The 12452-nt window shown below is 50.0% G+C and overlaps 1 protein-coding gene across 1 annotated transcript in view; it reads right to left on the reverse strand.

Moving 5' to 3' along the window:
* Positions 1–12452, reverse strand: part of ACAN (aggrecan) — a 67839-nt gene that overhangs the window by 20743 nt on the left and 34644 nt on the right. The window contains 7 exon segments of the mRNA XM_040257582.1: positions 1–322; positions 2906–3121; positions 5796–6089; positions 7141–7268; positions 8068–8242; positions 10463–10867; positions 12091–12384. The exon segment at positions 1–322 is cut by the window's left edge and continues 10 nt beyond it. Coding sequence (XP_040113516.1) covers positions 1–322; positions 2906–3121; positions 5796–6089; positions 7141–7268; positions 8068–8242; positions 10463–10867; positions 12091–12384 — 1834 coding nt within the window.

Here is a 12452-nt window from a genome sequence, read left to right on the forward strand (position 1 = left end):
TCTGAGGGGAAAGGCTCCTCTGAGGGGATTGGTTTCTCTGAGGGGAACAGTTCCTCTGGGGGAAATGGTTTTTCTGAGGGGAAAGGTTCCTCTGAGGGGAACGGCTTTTCTGAGGGGAATGGCTTTTCTGAGGGGAACGGCTTCTCTGAGGGGAACAGTTCCTCTGGGGGGAATGGTTTCTCTGAGGGGAATGGTTCCTCTGGGAGGAATGGTTCCTCTGAGGGGAACGGCTTCTCTGAGGCTGAGGGCACTTCCGTTGCAGAAGGGCCTTCTGTGTGCTCCTCTGTTGCTTCTTCAGTGGGAGGCCATGTAGGAGGGATCCCTGGAGGAAAGGAAGAAGAAAGACGAGGTATGAATTTAGTAACTCTGCCCCATTTTAAGCTCATGCAGAGAAGCTGAACTCCATCTCTTCCACAGTAAGACTTTTCCATCAAGAGCTCAGAGATCTGTCTAGACAGTTTGTAATGGACCCTTGCACAAACACTTGGGAGAATAGGGACCAGGAAACTCCCCACCACCCTCAGGCTCTGCTTTGTGAGACTCTAGGGGGCACCACCCACACAAGTCACAGTATGCGAGAGCCTGGCTGCCGCTGAAGGCAAACAAGGTCACCTTCTTTCAAGTGCTTCTACATTATCACCCATTTATCTAGAACTATGATTTTTAAAGTGTGGTCTTTGGACCATCAGGACTGCATCAGCTCGGAGATGGACAGAAAAGCAGGTTCTCAGGTCCCTCTCCAGCTCCACTGAATTAGGAATTCTGGGGAAGGACATGGCACAATGTGTTTTAACATTTATGCCCCCATGTTTGGGGCAGGACATGGCATAATGATTTTAATATTCTGACCATGCTGGTAATCTTTGTAAGTGAGAATTGTGCACCAGAACTCATCCCTCTGAGGCCAAGAGGGATGTTTGCAAAAATACATCAACTTTTTCCATTCTGAGAGCCCTAATAGGGCTAATAGAGAGGATTTGGAAAAGAGAGAGAGAGAGAAAAGGAAGAAACCCCATAACTCTAAATAATTATGGTTACATTATTTCCTTGCTGTCCTTTTTCCTTTGGCATTGAAAGATAACTAGCTAGGATTGTACCTTGCGTGTATTTTTGGGCTAATTTCCCAGGCAGAGAACCTGAGCACAGAGGGTGCTGGGTCCCAGTGGTGAGGCTCACAGCCTACTCTCACTTAAAGGAGAATCCTGGATAAGGGTGGGGAGCTTAGGAACTGTGGTGGTATGCATACAAGAGGATTTTAGGTGGATATTTATCTATGTATTTAAACACACATACACATGCATGCATGCACGCTCTTTCATTTCAGTTGTGTCTGACTCTTTGTGACCCCATAGACTGTAGCCCGCCAGACTCCCCTGTCCATGGGATTCTCCAGGCATGGATACTGGGGTGGGTTGCCATGCCCTCCTCCAGGGGATCTTCTCAACCCAGGGCTCAAACTCAGGTCTCCCACATTGCAGGCAGTTTCTTTACCACTGAGCCACCAGGGAATTTCTCCACACTCATACACATACACATAAATATATACACACACCACAAATCAGAAAATAGCCACTTACAGATATTACATTTTTGGTTTCTTGTCAAAAGCAAGTCAATTTAAAGAAAAAGGTCCAGAGTTAACAGCAGTAGAGATGGTTCCCCACATGGCTCAAATCAGCGAAGTGGCAGGGAACTGACGAAATATTGGGAAATATTTCTGTGGGGCCACTGGAGTCCCCTCCCATGAATAACTCCTGTTACTGGCTGCCCGAGTCCTGTGCCAAGCCATACACTCATGCCCAAGAGGACTCAGTTCTTCCTGTCCTGGTGAAGGGCGAGGAAAGAGCCTGGAGCAGGTGTGAATACTGCGTGAGGTCTCTGAGTGAAAATTCTACTTACTCCACTGATACGACGTTACCTTCTGGGTTTGCATTTCCAGCACCCAGAGGAGCACTTGGTGTGGCCAGATAGCTTGGGAACTGTGCACTGACTGAGTGACTGGATGAATTAGTAGAAAGTTTTGATATATTCCTGTCTTCAAATGCATGTGACCCTGCGCAAACTGACTCTGGCAGGTACACATAGGATACTGTGCATCACTATAAATCAGCCTTACCCAAAGTGGGCCATGTTAAAAATGTTCCATGAAAAAAAAAAAAAAGACCCTGTGGTCACATTCATTTGGGACCCATTGAATACACTGCCCTCTCTGCTTTACAGAGCATATTAGCACATCCAAGGCTCTGAGAAGGTCTGCAATGGTGGTGGTTGTAGGGTGGGTGCTATTAATGTTTCTGTAAGTCAGGATTTCCTAAACCTGATGCCTAGTAAATGCTTTTTCCAATAGGGTTTGGAGTCTGTGGATTTCATCCCAGCAAGTCCCATGTGATTTAATCATGACAGCTCTTGCTCAGGAAGTTCTGACTGGGGACACCTGGCCCAAAAAAAGGACCCAGAAGGAGAAACAAGTGAAGACAGGTCACAGTGGGACTGCCAACAGCCACCCCCTCCCAGGTCCTTTCCCCTCTGTTGGAGTTCCTCCCACAAGAGTTTTAAGAGGTTAGGGAGTAGAGGTGTGAATGCAGGAGCACAGAGTGAGAGTCCTCCAGTTGATACAGTGCTGGGCATTTGGGGCATGTAGCTGGAAGATAACTGAGTGCAGAGAGAGTGAAAGAGAGAGAGAGAAGAGGTGTGTTTTATGAACAAAGCTGCCCTTTTTCTCCCTTAGGAGTTGGTCCTAGATGCCTGCTGAGGTGGCTGAAGTTGCCCATGGCAACACACTTAGATAACATCAGGGCTGGGGGTCAGGGCACGGGTCCCAGGGAGAGAACACTCTCTCCTGCCCCATCCAGGCCACACTCTGGCCCAGGGAGGCAGCAGGACGTGCAGGAGAGCCCGGACGGACCTGGTAGTGGGAAGGTGCCCGCTGGGGTGTAGGCAAGTTCCCATTCCGTCTTGTTTTCTGGCTCAACGGTGAAGCCTGGGATTGCAGTCGTCTCCTCCCCGACAGGGACAGCAGCCACGCCAGGCCCCACTTGGGTCACGATCCAGTCCTCTACGTCAGGGCCTGCTGTGGGTGTGCTACCCTCCTCTTCTCCTGGAGAGGGCGCCGCTGAAACACCTAAAGGGGATATGGGTGGTGAGGGCTGGGGGCTCCTCCTTACCAGTGACCCACCCCAGGCCGGCCCTTCTTCAGGGGACCCAGGGGACCATGAGGTGGGCCAGGCTTGTGCACAAATTTTGCTGGTCCTTGGCCTTCCAATCCCCACCCAGTCCAGTGAGATGACGTTTGTCATTAATCAATAAGAACTGTTTGTTTCAACTATATCAATATGCACACACCATCAGCACTTTATTTCAGGGTGGTCTGGGTCACCTCTTTTGCAGAATCTATTATACATGCCAGGCATTGTTTAAAGTGTCATGATGCATCAATGCATAAAATCATCTTAGGGGATTTCCTTGGTGATCCAGTGGCTGAGACTCAGTGCTTCCAATGCAGGAGCCTGGGTTCAATTCCAGGTCAGGAAACCAGATCCCATATACGGCAACTAAGAGTTTGTGTGGAGCAACTAAAGATCCCTCCTGTCACAACTAAAGATCCTGCGTGCCGTAACTAAGACCCAGCACAGCCATATAAATAAGTATTTTAAAATAAGATAAAATCATTTTATCCCACAACAGCCGTGTGAGAGAGATACATTATCTCACTTACAGACAGGGAAACTAAGGTTAAGTGACTTTTCCAGTGTCAGTGGCTTCTAAGTGACAGATCTAGTCCATGGGCCCAAGTATCTGGTGCTGGGGGCTTCCCAGGTGGTGTAGTGGTAAAGAATCCACCTGAGAATGCAGGAGATGCAAGAGATGTGGGCTTGATCCCTGGGTCAGGAAGATCCCCTGGAGGAGGAAATGGCAACCTGCTCCAGGATTCTTGCCTGCAGAATTCCATAGACAGAGGAGCTTGACAGGCTACAGTCCATGGGGTCGTGAAAGAGTCAGACATGACTGAGTGACTGAGCACACAGCACGATCTGATGTCAGACTCTGCTCCTAAGTACTGCAATGATGCTGCCTTTCTTGGGGACAGAAATTATGTTCCAAGTGTGTCTGGATCAAAATCAGGAGAGTGCTATTTAACATGCATGAAGCCATCCTAGCACTGGATGGTGAAGGCAGGATTCATTGATTGGGAGTAACTGTGCTGGTTTTGTGCGCTTGATCGGGAAGGAAGCCAGGTTTCTTAGCAGATGTATAAAAGGCTGAGTCTACAGAGGGTCAGGGATGGATGGTAGAGATGCTTGTCTGAGAATTTACTGGGGGGCTAATTGGCTTGGCTTCTGATGTCCAGAGCAAGGAGAGGGGTGCTGGGGCAAGGGCCTCATCAAATCCTCTGGGAAGGGATTGGCTTTCTTGACTGACAGAGTGAGACTGAATTTTCTTTGAATTAGGTTTTAAAAGGTGACCCTGGGGCTTCCCAGGTGGGGCTAATGGTAAAGAACCCCGTCTGCTAATGCAGGAGACATAAGAGATATGGGTTCGATTCCTGGGTCAGGAAGATTCCCCTGGAGGAGGGCATGGCAACCCACTCCATTATTCTTGCCTGGAGAATCCCATAGACAGGATCTTGGTGGGCTATGGTCCATAGGGTCGCAAAGAGTTGGACACGACTGAAGTGACTTAGCACTGAAAGTCTTGGAAACTTTGGGATGTTCAAGGTTTGTTTTTTTAAAGATTCCCCCCTTTTTTGATTTAGACCATTTTTAAAGTCTCTATTGAATTTATTACAATATTGTTTCTGTTCTATGTTTTGTTTTTTTGGCCACAGGCATGTGGGATCCTAGCTCCCTGACCAGGGATTGAGCCCATGCTCCCTGCATTGGAAGGCTAAGTCTTATCTACTGGACTGCCAGGGAAGTCCCTCGGGGATTTTTCTAAAAAATTAACTTTATTTTGAAATAATTACATATTCACAGGAAGTTATAAATATACTGAGTTTTGATGTATGATATGTGAAATACGGAACAAGCCAGTACTATAATCTACATTCTGGGCAGTGTATCTGAACCCATGGACCCTGTAAGAACTCATCCAATCAGAGCCTAGCCAGTCCTTGGCCATGCCCTGGCCATGCCCACTGAGTCGATGACATCCCTCTCAGAACTCTGATAACATGGTATAGAGTCCTCAGCATGGGTCAGTTAGAAATGTGAATTTTTGGTGCTTAGTGAATAATAATTTGATTAAACTCACCACAGAAATATTTAGAAGCAGATGAAAGTTTGATCAGCCTGTACAAATCAAAACTGTATATATACTTATATACACTCATACACACAACATATATGTGTGTTATTTATTTGCAAAGCTAACATTTATTGAGCATTTGCTATTTCCCAGGTACTATGCTAAGTGTTCTGTATGCACTACCCCGGTTAATCCTTCCAGCAACAGTTCGAGGTAGGAAATACTATATCATTATTTTATAGAGAAAGCAGAAAAGCAGAGAGACTGAGTGACTCGCCCAAGGTCACACAGCCACAAAGCAGCAGAGTCATAATTAAAATTCAGATCTGCCTGATTTTAGAACCCAAGGTCTTACTTGTTTCTCTTTATGTGTCTCTAGGGGCACATTAGAAGGATGTACTTGCCACAGAGTCAAAGCCTAAGGTCATCCCATCCAGAGGGACTGACTTTTTCCTCTTTGCTGTGATGGATGGGCAGAGATCAGGAGGGACGAGCCTGGGGGGATCACCCCCAAGACAGAGGGGTCCTGGAGGGGAGATGGGAACACAAACCTCGGAAGCAGAAGGCGTGGTGCCGGGACAGCGGATCCAGGAGGCCTGTCTGGTTGGGGTAGAGGTAGACGGTTCTCACGCCTGGTTTGTCCCCGCCACAGGCGGGCCTTGGGGTGACGATGGGGTAGCGGAGGCTGCCGTCAGCCAGCCAGCCGGCGTAGCACTTGTCCAGACCGCGGCTCCAGGCAGCGTAGAGCTGGCCCGTGGTGGCCAGCGTGGCGTTTTGGGATTCACAGAACTCCTGGGCTTCCCGGAAGGTGAACTGCTCCAGGCGTGTGGCAAAGAACACCTCCCCTGGGGGCAGAGGCAGGTGGCAGGTGTGAGCCTCTATGCCCATGGCCAGAGCAGCCACTGCTCACCCAGGGGCAGGGCAGCTGCACTAAGATGAGTTAGTCACTCTCCATGCGAACAACCTCCCCTCCTTCTCTCTGGATTCTCCAGTCACATGTAGGCACCCCCTCTTCTGTCTAAGAGAGGCACTCCTGGGCACCCTGTGCTCCCTTAAGCCTCAGCACTTAATCATGGAGCACTGAATGCTATGGACCTGTGGCCCCACCTGCATCCTGTGAACTCAGGGGTTGGAGTCCCAACACCCAGAACAATACTGGAGTCTGTTTCTGATCTGGGGGGAGGAAGTTCACATTTATTGAACATCTGCTTATACCAGGCACTTTTCATGCACATCTCATTTAATAGTCAGTGAAGTCTCTGATATAAGCATAAATCAGCTCCATTTTATAGATGAGGAAACTGAGGCCTAGAGAGGTTAAGTAACTTGCCCAGGTCCCCAAACAAGTGAGTGGCAGTGCTGAAATCTCTCCAGAATGTCAGCATTTCCAAGACTGCATTCAGTGGGACAGTAATTTGGTGATTTTAATTGAAATGATAAGAAATAAGACCAAAGAAAGGTTCTGTGTTTCATTAAGCTTGGGTGATGCTTGGTTAAGCAGAGTTGAAGAAGCGTTTTTTTTTTTTTTTTTAATGCAGGACTTCTCATAGTCTTTGATTCGTTCACGGGCATTGAGATTCTCAATGAGGCAGAAGGTGCATATAACATTTTCTGGTACAAGTAAATTAATTCATTTATCCATAGAACTTTTTGGTTTTTCAAGAAACCAGTGCTTCCCTGCAATGCTGGGGAATCCACATGAACCATTTGGGAGGCAGACAAGGGGCCTGGCTTGAGAGAGGGACTGGGAAGGCCTTCTTTCTTAAATAGGATCCTTTCCCGGCTGCCTGTTCAGGTGAAAACGGGACTAGGTGGATGGTGATTCCCCCTCCTCTGCATCTCCGCATCAGTCCCCTCACCCTTCCACAGCCCGAAATGTGAGAACAGGTCCTGTACCCTCGAGTCTGTCCACATAGCAGTAGACATCGTAGGTTTCTGATGATGGCCGCACGCCGTAGGTCCGGACCCCCGGGCTGCTGTCCTTGTCACCCACACAGGGGGTCCGCGGACTCACAATGGGGTATCTGCAAGGGAGGGTGGGAGGGGCGGATGAGAGCTTATTCTGGAAAACCGGGGATGCGGGGCCCCAGGGTGAGGCCGGGAGGTCTCCTGAAGGATTCAAACCAGGAAGGAGGACTTCCCTGGTGCGCCAGTGCTTAAGAATCTGCCTGCCAGTGCAGGGGACACGGGTTCAGTCCCTGGTCTGGGAAGATCCCACATGCTGTGGGGCAACTAAGCCCGTGTGCCACAACTACTGAGCCTATGCACTGCAACCACTGAAGCCACACACCCTAAAGCCCATGCTACGCGATGAGAGAAGCCACCACAACGAGAAGACTGCACACACTAACTAGAGAGCAGCCCCCACTCGCCACAACTAGAGGAAGTCACATGCAGCAGTGAAGACCCAGTGCAGCAAAAAAAAAAAACAAACAGGAAGGAATCTCTCATGCAACACGTTCCCTGTGCAGCTGGGGATGGGGCTGCCTGGGGGCCACTGAGGGATTCCTGGCTTCAGAAGAAAGCCCACAGCATGGAAGGGTCAGGCTGGGGAGGACTGGGGGGCTTGACAAGGAGCTCTCAGTATGTTTTTTGAGGAGAAATGACCAAGGAGTTAATGTCTCCTGGGACCCATTCCCACCCTCTCAGAATATGTTTTGGTTCTGGGGGAGAAATTAAGGGGTCAGCCAGGAGCCACTAATTAACGGAGCATATAGTGAGGTGGGTGCCCGTTTGGTGGTAGGTGCTGCAGGCTCAGGCTCCCCAAGCCTGACCTCGCATGGTTGGGTTTGGACTGGCAGGGGAGCCCAGCTCGTCTGTCACCTGACTGTCTGGTCCTGCAGCCAGCCGGCGTCACACTGCTCGTAGCCTGCTTCATAGGCAGCCTGGAGCTGCTCGGGCGAGGCGATGATGGCCCCCGTGCGCAGGCAGGCCTCCTTGGCCTCCTCAAAGGTCAACGAGTAGCGGGAGGAGCCCGGGCGGTAGTGGAACACGACTCCTGGATGGGGAGGAGAGGGAGAGGTGAGACAGGTCAGGATCAGGGCATGGACCAAGGGCCACAATGCCAATATCCGTGGTACCTGGTTCTTAAGGCTTTCCAGGTGTGGAAGGAGCCCTGGCTCCTTGAGGAATGAGCTCTTTTCATCCCCTCCTTCCTTTCCTACTCCCCATCTGATTCCTTGTCAAGCTGGTAATCTCTGCTTGTTCACACTGCTCCTGAAATTCACCTTCCTGACAAAGCCTTCTAGGAACCTTCTGCCATGGGTGTCCCCAACCCTTCATTCTGGCTTCCTCACTCCAAGGCTGCTCATTTGTCCCCAGACTCTTGAAAACAAAGGCACTTGCTCTTAGTATGAAAAGAATAGGTGATCATTGCAGAGCATTCGGAAAATACAGAGAAGGACAAAGAAAAAAATCAAACAAATCTATCAAACCACTGCCTTTCTTCCACTTGGCCCAAAGTCCCAGGTTCAGGGGGTAGGTGGTCCTCCTGAAAACAGCTGGAAGAGTTTGTGCCGGTGCACTGGGTATACGTTGCGGGATGAGCACAGGACACAGCCTGTCCATGAACTCCCACTCACTCTGCCTCCCCCATTGCATTTAACTGGACACACATTGGTTTTTGACATTTCCCTGGGTGACTGGCCAGTTTATATCCAGCTGCGGATGGATCCCTTATCTGAGTCTCCCCCACGTTCTTGTCCTGTCCTGTGTTAGATGCTCACCTATCCACTGGCACCTTTATGGGTGGTGGCCACGTGGAGGGAGTGAGGGTCTCTTCAGCCCTGAGCCAACCTTGGGACATAGTTATTGTTGGCCTTACCCCCAAACTTCTAAGCAATTCTTCCTTCTCAACATACTGTATTTATCTGCATGATTCAGGCTGACATCTCACTTGGTGGCATCATGGGAGTGAAGGTGGATGGCAGTGGCCATCTGCCCCACCCCCAGGTGGAGACACTACCAAGGGTCTTGATGGAGGTCACCCCAGTACGTCTTTCCTATTCATGGACTTGAGTTTTGGAACCAGCCAAGTTCCATGTGATGTGACATCTCAATTATTCAAATATTTATTTATTTTTTTGGTCTACTGGCATGTGGGATCTTAGTTCCCTGACCAGGGATTGAAGCCATGCTTCATGCATTGGAAGTGTGCAGTCTTAACCACTGGACTGCCAGGGAAGTCCCCATCCAGACGTTTATTAAGCACCTGAAACAACACCATCCCAGAATCGAGGTGGCAAATGTTTTCTGGAAAAAGCCTGATAGAACACATTTCAGACTTTGTGGGCTAAATGGGTTTTGTACATCTACTTGATCCTACCCTGATAGCCCTAAATGGCCCTAAATGGCCACAGACAACATGTTACCGAATTGCTGTGACTTTGTTCCAGTCAAACTTTATTTGTGGACGTTAAAATTTGAATTTTATATAATTTTCACAATATGTCACAAAATGTTATTTTCTTTAGACTTTCCCCCTCAACTACTTAAAAAGCTTCTTAATTCTCAGTTCCTGGGCCACAGAAGAACTGGACATGGCCTAGGGCTAGGTTTGGTCCATGGACCACAGTTTGCAGACCCCTGTTCTGGAAGGCCAGTGCTGTGAGAAGCCCTGAGGGTACCCAGTGCAGCCGAGTTCAGCGGCTCTATTCTGCGGAAGTGTCTGTTAGGGTGAGGAGGGCCCGTGGACAGAAGGGCCTCGGGGTTTTCTTTGCCCTTCACCTCTACCTGTGGATACATTTGCTGGTTTTTACCTGACTTCATTTGAAGGAAATGCTTTGTGACAGAGAGCCACACACACATCAAAGAGCGTGAGCACCACTGGTCTGGCCCATCCCCCTTGTTCTTTGTTTCACAAGTGAGGAGAGCTGAGTCTGAGAGGAGGGAGGCTTGTCTCACATCCCAGGTGAAGTTGAAAGTACAGAAGAACCTCCACCCAAGTGGCTTCAGTGGTAAAGAATCTGCCTGCCAGCGCCAGAGAAGCAGGTTCGATTCCCTCGGTTGGGAAGATCCCCCGGAGAAGGGAAATGGCAACCCACTCCAGGATCCTTGCCAGAAGAATTCCACGGACAGAGGAGCCTGGAGGGCACAGTCCATGGGGTCGCAAAGAGTCGGACACGACTGAGTGAGCACTTCCTGCACTGCACACAGAAGACCCCAGACCAAGCCCTTTCCCCCAGCCCTGGATGCAGCCCCTTGAGTGGCGGACACTTACCCCCTGGCAGTCGTGGCTGCCCAGGGATCTCGGTTGCACCTGGGGCTAAGGTCACCTGCACAACGAGGTCCTCGCTGGTGAAGGCCGTGGGGGCTCCCACGCCGGGCGTGGACTCTCTGGGAAAGGCCCAGGGCCGGGTGGCCTCTCCAGTCCTGTTCTCCTCCGTGGGGAATGCAGTGGCCGTTACTTCGGGGACAAATGTGAAAGGCTCCTCGGGTTCTGGGGCGGTTGGGGAGACTTCAAAGTCGGGCTTTGCCGTGAGGATCACGTTGCCTCGGGCTTCACCCTCGGTGATATTTCGGGGCAGGGGCAGCTCCACATCAGGCCAGGTCACCGTCTGGATGGTGATGTCCTCCTCACCACCTACCCCGAAAAAGTCTTCTGGGATGTCCACAAAGTCTTCACCTGGGGCAGGAAGCAGAGACAGGCATTAGCGCTTGGCCTGGGGCTGGCTTGATGGAGATGAATATCAGATGCTCCCCTCCTCTGCTAAGAAAAGAAAGCACCTACTGTGTGCCAGGCACCTGGCCAGGGCCATTGCTGGAGACCTCAATGGCTTGAGTATTTATTATAGGGGTGCCCTAGATTGCAAGAATATGCAGTCACCATAGCACAAGACCCTGACCAATCAGCTCACTGCTTATTCAACCCATCTTGTTCCAACATCTCTTGCCAGCCAGTTGCTTCCTTACCTATCTTGTGAGCACCTGCTGAACCTCTGATGTTAGAACTAGCCAATAGGAAAATGTAAATCAATTAGAAAGAGAAACGAAAAAATCTTCCCAAAGATGCAGGAGCTCATGAAATTGATGAAAGTGCCATGAGAGAACTGCCTGCCTCAGTCATGAACAAATGAGCCACTTAGTAATGAATAAAGAGAGCATTCATGAGGACGCTACAGCTGCAAACAGGGTGGTGGGAATATTGAAAAGTGAAGAGAAGCTTTTGGGGGTAATTCTAATTATGTTTGCACAAATAACCCTAGACAGTGTAAAATACAGGATAAAAACATTTAAAAAAGTTTTAGTCTAAATGTTCACAATAAAGCCCTTGTCAAAAACTTTTTCCCACTCTTTAAGTAACACTAGGGCCCTCATTTTGAAGTGAATTCAATTAAAAAGGGTAACTGCGGAGAGGAAGGGTATACCTATGGCTGATTGACAGAAAGCAACTCAATTCTGTAGAGCAATTATCCTTCAAGTAAAAAGTAAATACATTTAAAATTTTAAAAAGGGCAGATCACAGCGCCCTCCTGTGGCGCATGGTCTCAAGTCAGGTCCCACATCTTCCCATTAGACAGATAAGGGAAGTGAGGCTCAGGGCCTTGACTGTCACAGCTGCCCAGGAGTGAGTGGCAGAGACGTGATTCAAACTTGAGAAAACAGTCTCTGAACCTCATGTTTTCCCCCAGTTTTGGGCTGATGAGATAGGACTGGGTACACTGCAGGCTGCAGTGATTCTAGCTTCCCAAGGAAGCCATGCGAATAGGGGGTGCTAAGACATGGGGTTCAGGTACCCAGTGGACCCTTGAAGGAGGTAAACCCAACTCCCCATTCTCAGATTTCATCCTCTGGGTCCCCATATCGGTGGCATGCTCCCCCACTGAAATGCCTCCAGCCCAAACCCACCTGTGTAGCAGATGGCGTCATAGCGGGATGAAGGGTCAGGGTAGCCCGTCTGGTTGGCATGCAGGTAGACGGTCCTTACTCCCAGGAGGTTGCCCCCGCAGTTCGGTCGGGCCTTGGAGATGGGGTATCTCACGCTGCGGTCAGCCAGCCAGCCGGCGCTGCACATGTCCATGCCACCCTGCCAGGCCAGGTAGAGTTGGCCCGTGGTGGCCAGCCTGGCGCCCAGCCGCCGGCACTCGTTGGCTGCCTCCTGGAAGGTGAACTTCTCCGGGGATGTTGCATAGAAGACCTCGCCTGCAAAAGACACAGCCAGGAGGGTAAGGAGCTCCTTCCTATGTCTGCCCTGAGTCCTCAGGGAGATC

This window comes from Oryx dammah, unplaced genomic scaffold (assembly GCF_014754425.2).
Source record: "Oryx dammah isolate SB20612 unplaced genomic scaffold, SCBI_Odam_1.1 HiC_scaffold_16, whole genome shotgun sequence".
Lineage (NCBI taxonomy): Eukaryota > Metazoa > Chordata > Mammalia > Artiodactyla > Bovidae > Oryx > Oryx dammah.